Genomic DNA, 12,962 nt, shown 5'->3' on the forward strand with positions numbered 1-12,962 from the left:
GCGCGCGCGTGTCGCGTCGACGCGCGCGATGAGGGTGGCTCCCTCGCGCGCGCTTTTTCTGTGTGTCCGTGTTGTCGTCTCAGTCTCAGGAGTCGCCGTGTCGAGTCATGACTCGACGCGAGTTATGGCTGGACGCGAGTTATGACTGTTTGCGCATACGCGTGGGGCGACCGACCGCGACCGACCGACCGACCGACCGAATCGCGCGTCCCTCGGCGGCGCGCCGCGCGACGACGGCGCTCGCGCGCGCGCCAAAGAACGACCGGGTCGACGACCGGATCGACGACGCGCGATCGCAAACGCGCCGACGCTTAACGCGCGCCATGGCGGGCGGCGGCGGCGCGGGATGGAGCGCGACGAAGGGGTATAAACTCGGCGGTTTGTTTCTCGCGCTCGCGCTGCTCTCCATCGCGCTCGCGCGCGCGAACGTCGTCGTCGGACGAACGCTGAGGAAACACAAGCGGAGCGCGATGCTGCACGTGTTCGAACACCTGCAGCTGGAGCTGATGCTGCTGGGGACGCTGTCGCTGCTGCTGACGGCGCTGCAGGACGCGCTGATGAAGATTTGCGTGAAGGAGGAGGGGTCGTACGGGACGGATGAGTGCCCAAAAGGCGAGGGACCGCTGTGGAGCGCGACGACGCTGCATCAGACGCATATTTTCATATTCATTTTGGCGTGCACGCACGTGAGTTACGTGGCGGTGAGCGCGTACGTGTGCTCGTGGAAGCTGCGGCAGTGGCGGCGTTGGGAGACGGAGGGGGAGGTGAAGGTGCACGCGTTGAATCCGAAGATTAACCCGAGGAACGCGACGGGGATTGTGCATTTGGTGTGGCGCGCGTTTTGGTCGCAGTTTCGATTCGCGGTGGACAAGGGGATGTACTTGTCGTTGCGAAGATTGTTTTTGGAGCGCACGGGGGCGACGCACGATTTCAACTTTTACGATTACTTGCGCGAGTCCATGGAGGAAGACATGAGCTCGCTCATCGGGATGACGGTGTTGATGTGGTCGATGGCTACGATTTTCGTGACGGTGCCGCAGGCGTTGTTCTTATCCGCGGGGATCGTGTGTCTGGGCGTCATGCTCTTCGTGGGGACGATGCTCGAGAGCGTGGCGTTGCGTCTCGCGCAAGCTGCGTACGAACGTTTCGCCGACGAGAACGAACTCGAAGAGAGGTTGGCGGAAGAAGAGCTAGACATTTCTATCGAAAAATCACCCACTGTGCGGCGACGCGAGCTGCGAAAAGAGATTGATTCGCAAAATTTCTTTTGGTTGGGTCGACCGCGTTTGCTGCTCAAAGTTTACCAATTCGTGTTGTTTGAAAACGCCATTTCACTATCCATGCTCATCTTCAGCATGTGGCAAGATAAAAAGTGGTTGACCTACAACGCGAGTATGTCGGTCGGCACCGCCTGGGCGCTGTTTGCCGTCGACGTCTGCGTGTTGATGCACAGCGCTTTGTTCATTCTTCCCGTGTACGCCATCACGTCGACCGTTGGTTCACATTGCGCGACTTCTTTGCAAGAATACGCCGATAAACTCGGCATCACGCGCGAGGCCGCTTTACAAGCGTATTTAGAACGCGCCAATGAGTCGATGTCCACAGCTGACGCCGCAGAGGTGGCGGCGTACGATTTGAGTTTACTCGGGCGTGACGTCAAGGAGGTCGTCTCGAGCGGAGATTTCGATCAAGAAGCCGTGCCAGTTTCGGCGCTACCTAAAGACTTACAAGCTGTCGCGGGTGCGTCTAGTCGTCAATTATCCGCTGGTCTCAAAGATATCCAGGCCAGAGGCCAGGCGCGAAAATCGTGGGCGAAGGCGGCGGGCAAGCTCGCGGCTGGGCAAAAAGATTACTCGCGAGAGAATGAAAAATCAATCACCAGTTTGCTCGGCGCTATCTTGTCAAATCAAATGAAAGCCGAGCTCGCAAAGCAAAAGCGAGAAAAAGAAGCGAAAGAAGCGGCAAGAGCGGCGAGTCCTGGTGTTGTCGGAGCGTTGCAGCGAACATTTTCGAAGAAGGATATAGCCACGATGTCCGTCGGTCAACCATCCGCCGACGACGTCACCGAAGACTCGCCAATTCCAAGTTCGAAGGTCTTGGTTAGTAAACCGTCGATGAAGGACGTCTTTAGCATGGCCTCGCCTCCTCCTAAGCCAACAATGCGTAGCTCGCTCGACGAAGAAAAAATCGTGGAGGAGCCGTAAGATGAGACGTCTGAATGAATCGCGAAACGCGTAAACGTGTTGATATTATCCTAATACGATCAAACCTTATTATTAAATTACGGAATGCAACACGACACGATGCCGAGACGAGCCGTGGAACACGGCGCTACTTCCCGCCACTTGTTCGCGCGCACATCGTACACCTCCACCGCCGCGATGGCACTCACGCCGTCGAAACCGCCGATGGCGTAGACGGCGTCACCGGAAGGATCCACCACGGTGGCGTGCAATTGTCGACGATAATGCATCGGGGCTAAGTCCCACCATCCTCGCTTTGCTTCGCGAGGATCGTGTGCCTCGACAAGGTTCAAGACGCTTCGTTCGTCGCGTCCGCCGACGGTGAGCATCATCCCTCGCGCGTTCAAGCTCGCCACGCCCAGATCCCGACGCTTATGCTTCAAAGGTTGACCAGTCGTCCACGTATCCGCGCGCGGGTCATACACCTCGCACAGATCTAATATTTCTCCCGTGCCGCTGAATCCACCAACGGCGTAGAGCTTCCCGCCAAGGTTGGCGACGCCGAGCGTGGCGCGACCTTCGCTCATCGGAGCGCAGGTGACCCAGGACGACGAAGGTTGCGAACCCACACCGCTAGCGTCCGCGCCGAGACCTTCGCCGTAATCGAACGAACCGAACGTCTTGTTCGCTTCCATGGAGTGTAAGTAGTACTCCCCGTCGTATCCTCCGCACGCAAACGTCACGCCGTCGATCATCGTCGACGCGCACCAAATGCGCGGAACGCTCATGGGATCTACGACGCGCCACTTCCCCACGCTCTCGCGGTATTCTTCAACGCTTCTCAGTGCTTCGTTCCCATCGCTACCACCGATGACGACGGTACCTCCTATAGCGGTCGTGGAACACGCCGCGTACGCTCGCGGCGTATTGAGCGACGCGAACGGCTTCCAACTCAGGTACCCCCTCGCGTCCGCCTCGCCCGGTCTCATGTACTCCACGTCACTCAAAGGAATGTCGCTTCCACGCTCTAGTCCTCCGATGCACAAAACGCGTCCGACGAGATCTATGCCGTCCAACGCCGACGCGCGCGCGGATTCTGGAACGACGCCCGCCGCCGCGTTTGTTTGGGCGGTTTTCGTCAGCGACGCGTTCTCCACCGCTCGCGTCAACGTCGTCACCTTATCCTTCGCCCTCTTCCATCGACTCGTCGTCCCCACCGCCGGCGACCCAGCGATCGTTTCTTCCATCGCTTCGTCCACCCACGCCGCGACTTTCGCGTCGTCGCCGCGCGCCGGTTCGAAGCCTCTCGACTCGCCGTCGACGTCCTCCCCTCCGAAACTCTGACTCGCCGCGTACGACATCGACCGCGCGCTCATCGACCCCCCGGTCGCTCGCGCGTACCTCTCGTGCACCTTGATTTCGGTGTCAAACTTTATCCTCTCCGCCTCGAATCGCATCCGTTCCCTCTCGAACGCCTCGCGTTCGTCTCGCAGCGCCGCGTACGCCCGCTCCAACTCATCCTCCTGCATCATCCTTCGCGCGTCGAAATCCCGCCGCTCGCGTTCGAGCAAATCCTTCCCTCGCAGCACCTCTCGCCGCGTCTCTTCGATCCTCTCCAGCGCTTCTTCGCGCTCCGCGTCGATCTCTCTTCGCGTCGCCTCCGCCGCGCGCCGCGCGTCTCGCGCGTAATCCGCCGCCACCGCCTCCATGCGTTCGTACGCCGCTCGCACGCGCGTCGGCGCGCCGTCATCGCGCGTCCATCGCGTTCGCGCGTCTTCCTCGTCGCTCTCGCGCGATCGCGTCGCTCTCGCGCCGCGCGCGTCGTCGTCGTCCGACGCGTCACCGTTCCAACGCATCCATTCGCTTTTGTCGCGCTCGCGTCGCGTCGCGCGCGCGCGTCGCGCGTCCGAGCGCGCGGACGCGCGCGAGCGCGCGTCGTCGTCGTCGTCCGCGCGCGTCGGACGCGCGCGCGTCGCGCGCATCGACGCCGGCGCGCGATGTGCGATCGCGCGCGCGACGACCAATGCGGCATCGCGCGACGCGCCGACGCCGGCGCGTCCGCGCGCGCGCCGCTCGATCGCGCGCGATGTTCCGCGAGTCCGCGCACTGCGCCGCGGCGATCGCGCTCGCGAGCGCGTTCGCGCTGGAGATGCATTGCGAATTTCGCGCGATCGGTGGGACGGACGCGGACGCGAAGACGACGACGGCGACGACGGCGACGACGACGACGACGCGGACGCGCGCGGACGATGCGGTGGAATCACTCGATCGCGCGGACGCGTCGGACGTCGAGCGCGGGACGCGAGGACGGGGTGAGGATGGATGGACGACGCGGGAGGGCGACGACGACGACGACGACGACGACGAGGCGAGGAAGGAACGAAGCGCGAAAAGTCGGACGTTCATGGCGTCGAACGGCGTGCAATGCGCGATGCTGCGGCCGAGGGCGCTGCGGGAGAGTCGGCGGGCGGTGCAGGCGTGGGCGGAGCTGGGGGTGATTATGTTTTTGTTTTGGTTTTGCGACCGAAGCGGGGCGGTGCGGGAGGCGAAGAAGTCGTACGATCGGGATTTGTTATTCGCGGTGTTCGCGTTGCTCGGGACGTACGGGTGGAAGACGACGCTGAAGGAGTCGAAGACGCACGCGCCGTTGCACAGGGAACAGACGGAGGAGATGAAGGGATGGATGCAGGTATTGTTCTTGTTGTATCACTACTTTGACGCGGGGGAAATGTACAACTTGATTCGAGTCTTCATCGCGGCGTACGTGTGGATGACTGGCTTCGGTAACTTTTCCTTTTATTACGTCAAGAAGGATTTCTCCGCGGTCAGGTTCGCGCAGATGATGTGGCGGTTGAACTTTTTCGTCTTTGTGACGTGCGCGGTGATGAAGAACGACTACATGCTGTATTACATTTGCCCGATGCACACGCTGTTCACGTTGCTCGTGTACGGCGCGCTCGCGATCGCTCGAGAGAAGAATTCTGAGCCAAAATGGATCTATGGAAAGTTCATTGCATGTTTCGCCATCGTAGCGGCGGTTTGGGAAATTCCTGGGGCGTTTAAGAGGATTTTCACGCCGTTTACGTTTTTGTTTAGATACGTCAATCCGGCGAAACCAGACGTGCATCCGTTGCACGAGTGGCAGTTCCGGTCTGGATTGGATCGTTACGTGTGGATTTACGGCATGGCGTGCGCGTACTTTCACCCGAAATATGAGTTGACGATGAAATGGATCGACGAGCGTTCGACGACGCGAGAGCGGATGATGTATCAGGGTGGCGTCGTCGCCCTCGCGAGCGGCGCGCTGTACTGGTGGTGGGTGACGTTTTTCACATTGGACAAGGTTGAGTACAACAAGTACCATCCTTACACGAGTTGGATCCCAATAACTGCGTTCTTTGTCTTGCGAAACTCTACGAAGAAGCTCCGCGAGAATCATATCGAATTATTTTGCATATGTGGCAAGGTGACGCTCGAGACATACATCGCGCAGTTTCACATTTGGTTGTCGACGTCGCAGATGCCGAACGCTCAGCCGAAAATGTTGATGTCTCTCGTCCCGGGCTATCCTCTACTCAATCTTATGGTGTGCTCGTACATTTATATTGGAATTTCGCACCGTATCTTTGACGTCACGAATGTTCTAAAATCGGCGTGCATTCCGAGTAAGGCGGATAATGCGACTCTCGCAAACAACGCGATTTTTGGCGGCATCGTCGTCGCAACGGCGCTCGGTCTCGGCACATTCACGTCCCTGATATTCACTGGAAAAACATAGCTAGCGCTAGACGACGCTTGAATTAATTATTCTGAATTCGTACGTGTACTGGTATTATAACTCGACCGAATCGAAATTGTCGTCGCGAAAGTCGACGTCGGGGAGCGGCGTCAGGACTCAGAGACACCTCTGAGTATTTTATAGGTCTCTAATCGCCTCTGAAATATCGTCGCTGAATCACTATTCTTCGTGCCGACGAATGCACCAGCGACGACAAAGACACACGTGATAGCCACCAGACCGACGATCGCGCAAACAGCCATTATGGCTTCAAACTTTTGGCAAGCTTCGTCGTTGTCGTCGTCGTCGTCGACGAACGCTCCGACGTCGTCGACGAAATCCGTTTGCGCCGAGCACGACGTGAGTGGTGGAGCAGAAGGTCGCGTCGTGTCATCCGACGTTTCATTCATCGTTAAGGCGCCATCGGACGTCATCGTGGCGAATTGTGGGGAGTCTCTCGGCTCGTCACGGCGACATCGGAGTGTGCGATGGGACACCGGACCTCGTCGAGCGGAGTTGCTTCCTTTCTCGGATCACTTTCGCGCAACCAGGGTTCCCACTGATGTTAGCGACATCCTCGGCTGATCTTCCGTCTTTATCCAACAAGTTATCTTCAATCCCAGCGTCGAATAAAATCCTCAAGATGGTCGGCATTCCCAGCCTCGCCGCGACGTGGAGCGCCGTGCTCCCTTGATAGTCTTGGCTTGACAAATTCACCCCGGCGACGATCAAAAGTTTTATTCTCTGCACTTGATCCTGTGAGATTGCGGAGTGAAGCACGGTTTGGTCGTCAGGGGAGTGATAGAGACCGCCTGCGGTGACAAGAATCTTCACCAATGGAAGACTTCCTACCGAGACGGCGCGCGATAGCGGCGAATACCCAGCCTTGCTCATGGCATTGGGATCTGCGCCCCACTTGAGGAGTAGCTTCACGACGTTATTCTGCTTGTTTTCGACAGCTACCATGAGGAGTGTGCGTCCAGCACTATCTGTGAGATGCGCATTCCGTGGCTCATCCGCAAGCGCCATGTCGAGCGCCGTCGTATCGCCCGTCACCGCCGCGACGTTGAGCTCGTGCAATTCACTTTCATACAGATCAGTAGACTTTTGGTCGAGCGCTTGCACAAAGTTGGTGTAAAGTTCGAAACCATCTTCCGCGCGGGGTCCCATCGCACTCAGCTCAAGCAAATACTTCTCTTTCAACGTACGCAAAATTTGTTTGACATCTCGAGGAAAACGTGCGAGGACGTTGTCGAGCTTGCTCGAGGAGACGACTAAAACTTTGCACGTAGACGTCACGATGCTAGTGTGGAAGCAAGTTCGACGACAAAGCACGGCTGCGATGTTTAACCATTCACCGGGCAAGATCGTGTTAATCTTGTTACTCAGCGTTGGTTCGCGCACGTATTTTTCAGATACGATGTCCACCTTGCCGAGGCACACGTAATACATCGCCGTCGCGTCCAAGCCCTTGGACGTGAGCAGCGTTCCGGGATGATAGTACTCCACTGTTATACACTCCAAAAAGTATTGAATAAATACCGCCGACGCATTGGAGAATATCCCGCATCGATTAATGTAGTGTTGATAGATTGCGTGTCTCAGCTCGGATTGAATCGTCGGCGGACAAAAATTCAGCACCGCTTCGTCGTCTCGACAACGCATATCGTACTCGAGCTGCATATGTGCGTTGATCTTCTCTCTAACGGCTCTTGGAATATCGTTCCGTCGCATGAAACGTTGAAGGGACGCGATGTGATCGCGAAAGTCCATGATTGTCGAATCGTCCTTGGTGACGATTTGCGTGACGTTACCTAAAATATACGCCGTGACGCCCATGTTCAAAATCATGATAATCATGGAAAACGCTCGCTCGAGGTTACTCACGGGAGATATGTCGCCGTACCCCACGGTGGTGAGCGTTACGGTCGCCCAGTACAGTGAAGTGGTGTATTTGTCGCTAAACGTACGGCTAGGAAGATCCGGATCGTACGCGTACACCCAAGTGTTTTCATCAAACTTTTGCCAACGAGCGAGGTAGTACAAAAAGCATGCACTCCAATGACTCGCCAACGCGATCAACAGTGCAAATTTGAGCGCTACGAACCCCAAGTACGGCAGATTAGGGTTGCCTTCGAGCTCGCTCATCATGCGTCGGATGCGATACAATCGAAGCAGGCGAAGCATGCCCAACGCAGCCAGTACTCTCGCCGCCACCGTGCCTGGAGTGGTGGCACCGGCAAACATGAGATCAATCGGTAGCGACGCGAGCAAGTCAATGACGAACCATCCTCCAAGATATTTCATCGCAATCGCGTGCTTGTCCCAAATCAATTTGCCATACTTCTCAATTGGACGATAAAAGTTGATTGCGATGTCGGCTATGAAGATGATGTCGAAACAAATCTCCATGACTTCGTTCCAAGCTAGGCGTGCCGAGCGATGCTCGCCCTTGAATGCTAAAACCGCCGGTTCCGTGAAAGCGACGATTAGAATAAATATGTTCACCGTCCGCGTCCACGCGCGCGCGTACGCACTCGCGGGATGACACAGTAGACTCCTAAAACCGTACGTGTCATTTTCATCCAATCGCTTGCTCCCGAACGTGTCTACCCGGCGGACTTTTTCCGTCATCCGCTTGACGTAAGTCGCAGACGGAACTAACATACGGGAGATCATACTCGGCTTTTTGCGCTCGTTCGTCTGCTCGTTCGTCTGCTCGTCGTCTTCCGCTTTCGCCGACACTGCCTTCTTCGACCACGGTAGTTTAAGCCTTTTCTTCGAATCTTTCTCCGAGTCACTCTCCAAGAACCACGAATTCCTCCTTTGCAAACCTCTGTCTTCGTCCTCGTCGTCCCACGTGCCCAACTCCGCCGCCGTCGAAGACGTCGGCTTTCTTTCCGTGCGCTCACCGAACGACGATAACGACCCCGAAGAAGTCTCCGCGGTCCCGCCCGGCGCGTCCGCGCTCTCGCCCTCCGCCCGCGCGCGCGTCGTCGTTCTCTCGTCGTCGTCTCCCTCGTCCTCGTCCCGACTCGACAGCGCGGGATTCTTCGCGCGTTCCTCCACCCCGCGTCGATCGTCCTCGCTCGGCCCTCGCCGCCGCGACGCGCTCGCCTCGTCGCGCATCTTCGTCGATTCACAATTCACGAATCGCGTTCGGCGCTCGTTCGTCCGCGCTCGGCGCTCGCCGTCGCGCGACGCGCGCGCGCGCGTCGCGTCGTCGCCGCGCGGTCCGCGATCCCGGGTCTCGTCGTCGTCGTCGTCGTCGCGCGCGACGGTCGACCTCTCGACGCGCGCGAGAGTGGCGGATGGCGACGCGCGGCGCGGGACGGCACTTCGCGCCGCGCGTCGCGCGCGCGATGAGCGCGCCGAGCGAGAGCTATAACTGGTGCGTCGCGCGGACGGCGCGCGGACGGCGCGCGGACGGCGCGCGAGGTCGTCGCGCGGCGCGGTGGGCGCGAACGCGTTCGGAATGTGGGACACGCGGCGCGATCGAGATCGAAAAACGCGACGGTGACGACGCGCGCGCGCGCGGATGCGAGATCGCGCGCGCGCGCGCGGTGTGATGCGCGTCGACGCGCGGACTGACGGCGGGCGAGGCGCGCGCGCGCAGGTTCTTGATCGTCGTGGCGATCGTGGTGACGGCGCTGGCGCTCGCGTGCAACGTCTACGTGCTCGTGCACTTTCAACACCCGGATGATCGCAATCAGGCGTGGTTTCCGAAGATCGTCGTCGTCACTGGATTGACGCTGTCGGTGTTGTCGATATTGTTGCTGCCGCTGGACGTGGCGAACAGAGCGGCGTGCGATGAAGCGATTATAGAGAGCGCGTGTCGGTACACGCTGCCGATGGAGGACTTTTGGTACGCGACGTATTTGACGATGTTTGCGTACATGTTCGTCTTGGTGCCGTGGACGTTGTTTTATTACGAGCAAGATTCCGAGGCGACGCTCGGAAAGAAGCTGGTGAGCTCGTCGATTTGGAGCGTGGCGACGCTGTTTGTTTTGTTGATGGCGATGTTGCTGGCGTATTACGTGGGCGGCGAAGCCGAGTTTGAGTTGAAGAGCGTCAAGTCAGGGATGGCGTTGATTGGCAACTCGGCGTTGAATGGTGCGACGTCATGTATAGCGTTACCTTCATCGCCAACGACGGTGACGAATTTCGCGACTTACACCGCGACGATGAGCGGGATGGATTGCGACGCCTACGGCCCAAACGTCGGAACGGAAACGTTCACCGTCCGACCGACGTTTATCGTGTACATGATCGCCGTGGCGTCCATTATATCCTGGTTCATTTTCTTAGTGTACGCTGGCGTCGGCATCGTCGCCCTGCCGGTGGATATGATCAAGGGGTTCATGAACCGTCCGCAAAAAGTCATCCCGAAGAGCGAGTACATTCGGTGCGCGACGATTTTAGCTCGTGACGCGCAAGCGATACATCAGCAAATTAAGAACGTTCAGAAGGAGCAGCGCGAAACTGGACGGACGAAAAAGACTAAAAAAGATTTGAAAGAGCTTCAGGTGAAGCTCTCCCAGCTCGAGGATGACGAAGTGGAGCTGATGACTGTGTTTCCGCAAGGCGAACAACGCGAGGCCACGTGGTTGATGACTGTGTTAGCGTACTACATACAGTGCTTCCTCGGTGGCTTGAGTGTCATCTTGAGCACGCTGTGGACGTTACACATCATCATCACAGTGCTCGTCAAGCCCGCGGCGCACCCGTTCCTGAACTCGTTCTTCATATGGTTGGATAGTGGTTGGTCGCTCCTCGGCACGGCTGCGTTTGCGCTGTTTTGCTTTTATTTGGTGTTTTGCGTCATCAAGGGTAACACACGGTTGGGTCTTCGATTCTTTTTCATGAAGTTGTATCCCATGAAATTAGGTCGCACGAGCATGAGTTCGTTGCTGTTCAACACAGGATTGATTATGTTGGGCTCGATTTCAATCGTGCAATTTTGCGCGCAAGTCTTCAACGTTTACGCGGCTGAAACGGCGGTGACGGATATCTTCGGCGGCAACATCGAAAACCTAAAAGGTTTAGGATATCTTTTCAAGTACAACGTGTTCATATACTCGTTCTTCGCGATGATTTGTTTGTCATGCATCATCATTCCATTTGAAACATGGAAAACGCCGAAACCGAAAAAAACTTGGGAAAGAGACTCGGGTCGCATCTAGCAGCAAATTTTCGTTGTACACAAAACTCATCACATTTCGCTAATCTATCGATGTATCACGTCAAATCTATCACATCGTCGTTCGCGGCTGGAGCACTAGCCAACGCGCCTTCCTCTTCGACGCGCGGCTTCTTGACCCTCGGGGATTGAGAAGACGGTTTGAAAAAGTTGACGACTCGACTTGACAAATTCATGAGCATCCCCGCAGGGCGCTCAGCCGGTTCGCTCGATCCTGGCGCGTTCGATGCCTGCGGTGCGTTCGACGCCTGCGGCGCTCCTCCCTGCGGCGCGCTCGACCCCGCACCGGACTGCGGCGGCGGCCTCGTACTCGTGGAATCAAAAATCTTACTCGCATTTCCCGCCTCGAAGCCTTCGCGTAAGTCGCACTCCTGAAGTTCTTCGAACGACTTGTCTGCGTTCTGCGGTTTCGGTAAGCGCTGCACGAATTCCACGTACGATCCCGGCAAACCGTAATCTTTGAACGTGTCCTCATGGTCCTCCTGTCCGTAACGATCTTGCGTGACGATCGTCTTCTTGTACAATTCATACCTGTGCGGCACCGACATGAGCGCACTCTGTGCGAGAAGCCCCGAAGGTGAGCGTTTAATCCGCCCACCGCTCTCGTTCCACCTGATCCTACTAAACGCCGCGTTGCTCGCGAACGACGTCTCCAGATCCTCCAGCGTCCGCAACGGCGTCTCCGGATACATCTTACGCAACTGAAACAAACTCAGCGCCACGTGATTCACCGCATATCCGTGCAACAGCGTCCAACTCGCGTATTCGCTCAACCGTTCCACCTTGGCGTACACGCTCGCCGGCGGCAATTGCCATCGCGCGTTTCGCCCCTTCGCCCACTCCATGCTCCGCAACACCTTCCCCTCCCCCACGCGCTCGAAGTGTTGCGTCAGATATCCCTTCAACTCCTCGTCGCACGCATCGACGACCAACTCCGAGACGAATATCCTCGGCAGCGGCGTCTCTCCTCGCGGCGTCTTCGGCGGTTTCATCCATCGCGCGCGCACGCGCTTCTCCGTAAACTCCAATCGTCCGCCCTCGCTCGCGCTCACCGTCTCCCATCCGAGCCGTTCGAACACCTCGCACACGCCCTCGACGCCGTAATCCTCGTGCGCGAACGAGCGATACGCGATGTGATCCAGCGGCGCGAGACGCGCGAGTCCGTCGTCCGCGAGATCTTCCATCGTCGCCCCCGACGCGCGCATCGCGTGCGTCAACGCGCGCTTCGCGACTTCATTGTGCGCCAGGTACCGCGAGACGACGCTCGCGATCGACGCCTCGGCGATTCGGTGCGTTTTACGCGTCGCCGCGTCGTCGGCGTCGGCGCGCATGCGTCGCGATGTGATGCGGGCACCGCGCGCGCGTCACATCGCGACGCGTCGGCGCGCGCGCCGTCTCGCGTCGCGCGCATGCGCGCGCTGTTCGTCTGCGCGCTCGCGCTCGCGTGCGTCGACGCGGCGGGCGCGATCGGCGGCGCGCGCGACGCGTCGGCTGTGTCGTCGGCGTCGCGACGCGCGTTGGATTTGACGAAACATAAATCGCCGATCGCGCTCGTGCACGGCGCGGTGACGATCGAGGGCGCGTCGAACGTCTCGGACGACGACGCCGCGTGCTGCGTCGTCGTGACGTGCGAGGCGGGCGGGGAGACGCACGCGAGTCGGTTGTGCGGGGAGGGGGGCGGAAACGCGGCACCGATCGGCGACGCGCGCGAGGGACGAACGAATCGGTCGATCGAACGAGGGGGGGCGGCGAAGGCGGCGACGGTGGCGCGGCATTTTGGGTTTGGAATCGGACGTTCCAT

The 12,962-nt window shown here is 58.4% G+C and overlaps 6 protein-coding genes across 6 annotated transcripts; 3 read left to right on the forward strand and 3 right to left on the reverse strand.

Annotated features, from left to right (window-relative positions):
- Positions 1–470: 470 nt before the first annotated feature.
- Positions 471–2,269, forward strand: OSTLU_25379 (predicted protein; the record flags this gene model as incomplete). Its single annotated transcript, XM_001420861.1, has 2 exons — positions 471–2,228; positions 2,265–2,269. The coding sequence occupies one exon, from the start codon at positions 471–473 to the stop codon at positions 2,202–2,204; it is 1,734 nt and encodes a 577-aa protein (XP_001420898.1). The 3' UTR covers positions 2,205–2,228; positions 2,265–2,269.
- A 36-nt stretch (positions 2,270–2,305) lies between these two features.
- On the reverse strand, positions 2,306–3,058 carry OSTLU_6820 (predicted protein; the record flags this gene model as incomplete). Its single annotated transcript, XM_001421006.1, has 2 exons — positions 2,306–2,816; positions 2,862–3,058. Coding segments are annotated over 2 exons (708 nt in total), but the record flags the coding sequence as incomplete, so codon positions are not given.
- A 1,535-nt stretch (positions 3,059–4,593) lies between these two features.
- OSTLU_47312 (predicted protein) lies at positions 4,594–6,454 on the forward strand. The gene has a single exon (XM_001420862.1). The coding sequence runs from the start codon at positions 4,615–4,617 to the stop codon at positions 5,959–5,961; it is 1,347 nt and encodes a 448-aa protein (XP_001420899.1). The 5' UTR covers positions 4,594–4,614; the 3' UTR covers positions 5,962–6,454.
- Positions 6,427–8,373, reverse strand: OSTLU_41686 (VIC family transporter: inwardly rectifying potassium ion channel; the record flags this gene model as incomplete). Its single annotated transcript, XM_001421007.1, has 1 exon — positions 6,427–8,373. The coding sequence occupies one exon, from the start codon at positions 8,371–8,373 to the stop codon at positions 6,427–6,429; it is 1,947 nt and encodes a 648-aa protein (XP_001421044.1).
- A 950-nt stretch (positions 8,374–9,323) lies between these two features.
- OSTLU_27024 (predicted protein) lies at positions 9,324–11,144 on the forward strand (the record flags this gene model as incomplete). Its single annotated transcript, XM_001420863.1, has 2 exons — positions 9,324–9,352; positions 9,578–11,144. The coding sequence occupies 2 exons, from the start codon at positions 9,324–9,326 to the stop codon at positions 11,142–11,144; spliced, it is 1,596 nt and encodes a 531-aa protein (XP_001420900.1).
- A 325-nt stretch (positions 11,145–11,469) lies between these two features.
- OSTLU_5707 (predicted protein) lies at positions 11,470–12,300 on the reverse strand (the record flags this gene model as incomplete). The annotated part of the gene is made up of 2 exons (XM_001421008.1): positions 11,470–11,643; positions 11,704–12,300. Coding segments are annotated over 2 exons (771 nt in total), but the record flags the coding sequence as incomplete, so codon positions are not given.
- Between the last annotated feature and the right edge of the window lie 662 nt (positions 12,301–12,962).

This window comes from Ostreococcus lucimarinus, chromosome 13 (assembly GCF_000092065.1).
Source record: "Ostreococcus lucimarinus CCE9901 chromosome 13, complete sequence".
Lineage (NCBI taxonomy): Eukaryota > Viridiplantae > Chlorophyta > Mamiellophyceae > Mamiellales > Bathycoccaceae > Ostreococcus > Ostreococcus sp. 'lucimarinus'.